This window comes from Empidonax traillii, unplaced genomic scaffold (genome assembly GCF_003031625.1).
Source record: "Empidonax traillii isolate 1590-97213 ecotype Southwest subspecies unplaced genomic scaffold, ASM303162v1 scaffold858:size584839, whole genome shotgun sequence".
NCBI classification, from domain to species: domain Eukaryota; kingdom Metazoa; phylum Chordata; class Aves; order Passeriformes; family Tyrannidae; genus Empidonax; species Empidonax traillii.
In genome coordinates, this window is record NW_020956051.1 from 72,275 (window position 1) to 78,274 (window position 6,000).

General features: G+C 51.5%; 1 protein-coding gene across 1 annotated transcript in view; it reads right to left on the reverse strand.

The window, feature by feature from the left end:
• The window catches only part of LOC114067076 (mannosyl-oligosaccharide 1,2-alpha-mannosidase IA-like), a gene marked incomplete at its 3' end in the record, with an annotated part of 58,221 nt that extends 52,711 nt beyond the window's left edge, over positions 1-5,510 (reverse strand). The window contains exon 1 of the mRNA XM_027902266.1: positions 4,685-5,510. Within this exon, the coding sequence (XP_027758067.1) occupies positions 4,685-5,281 (597 nt within the window). The remainder of the gene's footprint in view (positions 1-4,684) is intronic.
• Between the last annotated feature and the right edge of the window lie 490 nt (positions 5,511-6,000).

Consider the following 6,000-nt stretch of genomic DNA (forward strand, 5'->3'; position numbering starts at 1 on the left):
TAAGAAGAGACTTCTTTCAACAGCAAGAAGCTCACTTTGTCATGTAAACATCACCAAAAGGAAATAAAAATCCCCCTAGCCAGTCACTGGACCCTCCTGAGCAGCAGCACCAGGATACTAGGCAGTAGGAAAGCAAGTGCTGGAAGCACACAGGAAAATGCAAGGGGCCAACTACCCTTCTTTGGCAGTGAGTGACCTCCCATTAATTTTCCCATCACTCCTCCTTGTTATTGAAGAGTTCCGATTATGTCCAAGTGCTCTATGTCAAGTGCATATTAGATCTCTGAATAGTGCTTTATTTCCATGTTCACAAGCTTATTTTCCTCAAGATGCTGCTGAACTTCCCTGCAACATTACTGAGATTTCCACCTAAATAAAAAACACCACAGAAGACAGTTAAACAAACAAAATGAATGCTGAGGACTCAGGAATCTTCAGAATTCACACTGCCAATACAACGTCAATTTTTTATAAAAAGAGAGGGGAGCCTGCAGAGTCTATTCTGCTGACTTGTGACCATTGCCTTGTTGAGCTCAAAGGACTGGTGCTCTAATTCTCCTCTCCAGGACTTGTACTACATGACTGCAACAGCTGAGAGCTGTGCAAGTACTTGTAGCACTGCATGATCATGTTCTTCCAGCATTGATTCCAGTTTACCAAGGAGGCTTTTATCCTGAAAACATGTCCAAATAGCTCTGATCAATAATGTGTACAGTTTCCAAGCTAGTTACTTTGTACAAGAACAGCTCAGCTGCATTAGTATGGTGCTCCACCACACCAATAGCTTGCTGTTCCGCAGGATTAATTAGTCTGGCAGAGCACTGCACTAATGTGATTATGTAGCTTCTAATACCTGAGCTAGCTCATTCATCGTTTCTATTCCTTTGCTCTGAAATAAAGAGCTTAGATTTTGCTATTTTCTTAACACCTAAATAATTCAATCGCTTTTTTTTTTTTTTTTTTTTTTTTTTGGAAGAGAAAGGAATGAGACTTAGAGAAGACTCACATTCAGATTTCCCTATTTGAAAGAATGCATCTCCTGCCTCCTTGCTTCTCTCACTATTACCATCCTCTTCTAATCACTTCTTTTGCTCGTATCAACTGCCTATGAACCTGCAAGTCTTCCCTTTACAGCAGAAATAATGATTTCCAGCCACAGCCAACAGTGACAAGAGTCATCATTGCCTTCTACTCCTCCTTTTTTACAGATAGGGAACAGATATCACAGGAGTACTTGCTCAAGAGTGGTCACCTCTCAAATTAATGAGTGGAAGAACAAGAACACAGCCACCTCATTCACAGTATGGTGTTCCTGTCATGACATGGAAACTGAGACCAGTGTGAGGTACACCAGGTACCCAGACCTTGCCCGAGGTCATGCAGTCACCAGAGCATCAGTGGAACTGCACGAAGAACTCAAGTTCTGACAAAGCGCAAGTGTGCTGATATGCTCAAAATCAACAGTTCCTCTTTGCTCAAGTCTCCCTGAAGCATTTGGCATAAGGAAGACACTCAGAGCAGGCAACATTAGGTCATCCAGTAAAAAAACCAGCAGCCGCAAGCAACTGACAGCAGTTGTACAACGGGAAGTACTGGGGAAACCCCACTGCTGGCAGTACTGCGCTTCCTTTCGAATTTGCCTGTAGCACATCATCAGAAGAGAAACAGAGAATATCACAGCACCCATTAGTATCTCTGGTCTTTGGCCCACATCCCTTACCTGTATGGGCACACCTGCACACTCACAGGCCCCGCAGGTGTAACACAGTGGGGTGGCCCCCACACACAGACTTTTGGAGCAACTATATTGTTCTGACAGAGTGAAAAGCAGTGAGAACATCAAGATCTCCGCTTCTTCATGGTTCCACAAGTCTTTTACTTGCTACATAAGCATCTAGCATTTATTTTTCTACGTTTTGTCTTATTATGGTGTTTAAATCCTAAAAAAGGTTCAAGAATCTTTATATTTCCATCTTTTTAAAGTTTGTCCTGTTTCTGGATTGTCGTTTTGTTTTTGTTTTTTTTTTAATACAAAACAGTATGATACAGAAAAAATGGTTAAAATTTCTAAAACAAAATGTGGTTAAGAAATGCTATAAAGTCAAGGCATTTTATTGTTTTGTGACTGCAAATGATATTGTACTGACTGAACTTCTGAACACTTATGTCAACTTAAAATTTGAAACAATAAATAGACAAAATATTTGTAAGCTCTTTCCCCTCTCAGCTTTATGTCAGCATATTGAACAGACATAGCTCTTCCAGGACAGAAATGCAGAGAAGAACCACATTATTTTTTTACATTCTTTTCCTTTAAAGTAACTTGCTTCCTTCTGTAAAAATATCCACAGGAATAGTTTCAAATTTTGCGTTCCAGGTATATGACACAGATCACACAACGCAGATGCAATTTCAGGCTCAAAAGAGTATGAAAGCAGGAAGATTCTTTACATTTGCATCTCCAGCATGCAACCACCAGGCAGAAAGAGAGGAGCTTTAAAGGATAATTCTGGTTTCTGTGCATGTACAGAGGAGTACAAAAGTTCACACTTAAAACATTGCAGTTTAAAACTTTTTCTAAGAAGACCGCAGATTATAAATCCATCTTGACAGTAAAGTAACAATATAAAAAAGTAGACTAAAGCCTGCAAAGACAGAGAGAAAATCAACAAAAAGGCCAACACATGAATTGATGTGAAGCAAATTAACACAGAATAAGAAACACTGTTTAACTGTAAAAGGGAAAAAAAGTAATTTTTTTTTTAAGCAGAAAAAAATGAAACCAGGTAAAGTCCTACAAAAATGCAAGAGCAATTAAGTAAACGTGTTAAGGTCACATACTGAATTAGGAGGAAAAGAAACTCCCAGAAACAACATGTAATATTGAGGAAAAATAAAGATCTGGAAACTAAGTGCAGTCCTTCTGTCATCTCCTATGCCTGAACAGCCAAAGTTCTCATTTGAGGGGGCTACTGTGTTGTTGGTGGCTCCCGTGTAGAACTAGAGGAGAAAGATAAGAGACAGAAAGGAAAGGGAGGAAGAAATTGAAGAGATATTTGGTTATGTATGTATGTACTCATACATACATAAGCACACAACTATATGCACACACACATGCATCTATATAAAATAAAAAAACTTGAACTAATTGACACAGAGTGGGACCAGCAAGAGCAGCAGCATATTTAAGTGTTATCTTCTTCCTCTTGTTTATTTACTTATTGCAGTTTCTACACCACAGAGTCAGGTCCGTCAGATCTAGAGCCTCAGTACTTCTAAATACTTCTACATGTCAATTCCAGATAACTGGAAAAAGAGTTTGCTGGTATTTCTAACTGTTCCATATGCCTCAGGGAGGCTGTGTGACTAAAACAGAAGACAACATAGTCTATGGACACTCCAAGATGTGGTCTGTACTATGCACTCCTATGAGTTTCTCCCTTCACCTTTGCATTGGTCTGTACTACTTATGTAGTTGGCTGCACAATTTGCTAACTGATGCAAGGACTCTAGAGCAGAGAACACAGCTTGAGATTTGTGACAGCTTATTATCTGATTCTCTGTGTGATGTCATGGCTTACTTTTTGGACCACTCTGTACAAACATACAATAAAAATTAATTATTTCAAATAAGGCTAACCATGTTTCACAAACACGGCAATACTTGTAGTTGCAGTCTTATTCCTATCGCATTTCCATCACCACAGAACAGGAAACACATACTACTAATTAATTCATAAACCCTAATCTCTGCAGGCAGCTGAAATTGTCAGTTCAATAAATAAACCAGCCAGTACTGATAGGAAGTTGAATTGTATTATCAGCTAAATTCTTCTTCTGTCAGAGGACCCTGTCAAGCTCTGCTCATGACAGCGTTACCTAGACACAGTTTGATGAATTTCTGCAAGGAAGGACTTACAACTGGTACCTGAACCGACCGAGCAGCACAACCGAAAAAGACAGCTGAATTTGTCAAAACGCATAGTCTGACGCTTTATTGCTTTAACCTAAATTGACCGTATTTTGCCAAACGGCCTCAACTCTTTAGACAGCCGGTATCGCTGAACAGCGAACCGTACGAACCGGAGACAGACCGCGACATCTCCGGAGCGTTGGACCGCACCTCCATCCTGCACTCGCCTGGCGCCGGACAGCCCGGGGCGGCTCCTCGTCTGCCAACCGTGCGGCACGGGCAGGGCGCCGTTCCCCCGGGCCCCGCGGGGAGACACCCGGAGATCACTGGCCGGCGGCCGAGCCCGGGATGCCCCACGGGGCGCGAAGGGGGACCCGCGCCGCTCCTCTTCCCGGGCGCGGTTGTCCCCAGCCCTCGCCTGGCCCTTGCAGCCTGCCAGCCCGCGCCGGGCTTTGCTTCCTCCCCAGATTTCTCTGCAATAGCTGGGGGAACCCGGTAACGCCAGGAGGGTGGGAAGCGCGGCCAGCGCGGAGCCGGCAGCGGAACGCACCGCAGACCGAGAGGATGCAACCGCGGGCCACGACGCCGACCTGCGCGGCGGCTGCCGAGCGAGGGCTAGCAGAAAGACCCCGTTCCCGCAGGGAGGAGGAGGAGCCAGGAGGGGTCAGGGCTCCCACCGCACCGCCGCCAGTCCCGGCAGCGACCTGTTGCCCCGCACGAAGATGCCGAGGCGCGTCCCCGTGAGCGGGACCGCCAGCAGCCGCCACCCACCTCTTTGATTTTCTCCCTCTTCTGCCGGACGTCGGGATCGGCGGGCTCCTGCCCCACGGCGCCGACGGGCTGGCGGAAGAGGCGCTGGGGCAGCCCAGGGGCCCCAGCTTCTTTCCTGCCGCGGGCGTCCTGCAGAAGTTTCTCCTTGTCCTGGCGGATGTCCCTGCGGATCTCCTCGGGCAGCTTCTGCAGCGTTTCCTTGGCCTCCCGCAGAGCCCGCTCGTGGTCCGCACGGATCCGCTCCAGGCTGCCCGCGCCGCCCGCGGCCGCCGCCGCCGCCGCCGCCGGGCCGCCTCCGGGCTGCGGAGGGGCGCGGGGCTGCCCGCCGGGCGGCGGCGGCGGCGGCTGCAGGGCGGCCGAGTGGAAAAAGACGCCGCTGAGGAGCTTGGAGGAGTCGGGCAGGAAGAAGATGGCCCCGAAGCAGAGGGTGATGAAGGCGCTGAACACCAGCAGCAGCACGAACTTCTCCGTCAGCCGGAACGCGCCGGGGCCCGCCGCTTTCCTGCCCCCGCCGCCCGCGCCGCTGCCCGCGGGGCCGCCCAGCGTGCCCGGCCCCGCCGCGCTACCGAAGAGCGGCAGCAGGCTGGCGGCGGGCATGACCCCCGCGCCGCCTCAGCGCCGCGCAGCGCGCCCCGCCGCCTCAGCGCCGCGCAGGGACCGCACCGCTCCGGACGGCTCGGCTCCGCCGCCCCCTGCCCGCCTGGGCGCCACAAAGTTTCCTCGGGCGGGCGCGGCAACTTTTCCTTTCCCCGCCGGCAGCGCTCGGCAGCGTCTGCGGGGCGGGCGCTGTCAGCTCCAACCCATGCTGATGATGATGCTGCCGGTGATGTTGCCGCTGATGCTGCCGCCGAGCCGCCGCCGCAGCCGCGGGTGCCGCTCCCCGCTCCGCCCGCGCGGAACTGCCGGGCGGCCGGGGGCGGGGCGGGGCGGGGCGGGGCGGGGCGGCCGCCGGCCCAATGGCGGGAGAGGCGGGGCTGCCGGAGCCGCGGGTCCCGGGGCTCACCCGCGGGATACGCTGTCCGGGCGCTGCCCGACCCCCGCGGGCGGAGGGGCGCGGCGTCAGGGCCCGCCCGCCTCGTCCCCGTGGCCGGGGGCGGCGGCGGCGGCGGCGGCCCGAGGCGGGTGCGCGGCACCTGCACGTGCCGGCAGCGCACACACGGGCACCCACGCGCACACTTGTGCGCGCGCACACACGCGCGTGTACACACCACCCCCCCCCCCCCCCCAGCGGCGCGCGGGGCCGCTTGCGCCCTCCCGGCAGCGCGCGCTCTCGCGTGTTCACACAGGCACGCGCACAGAGCCGGGGGCGGCGCGAG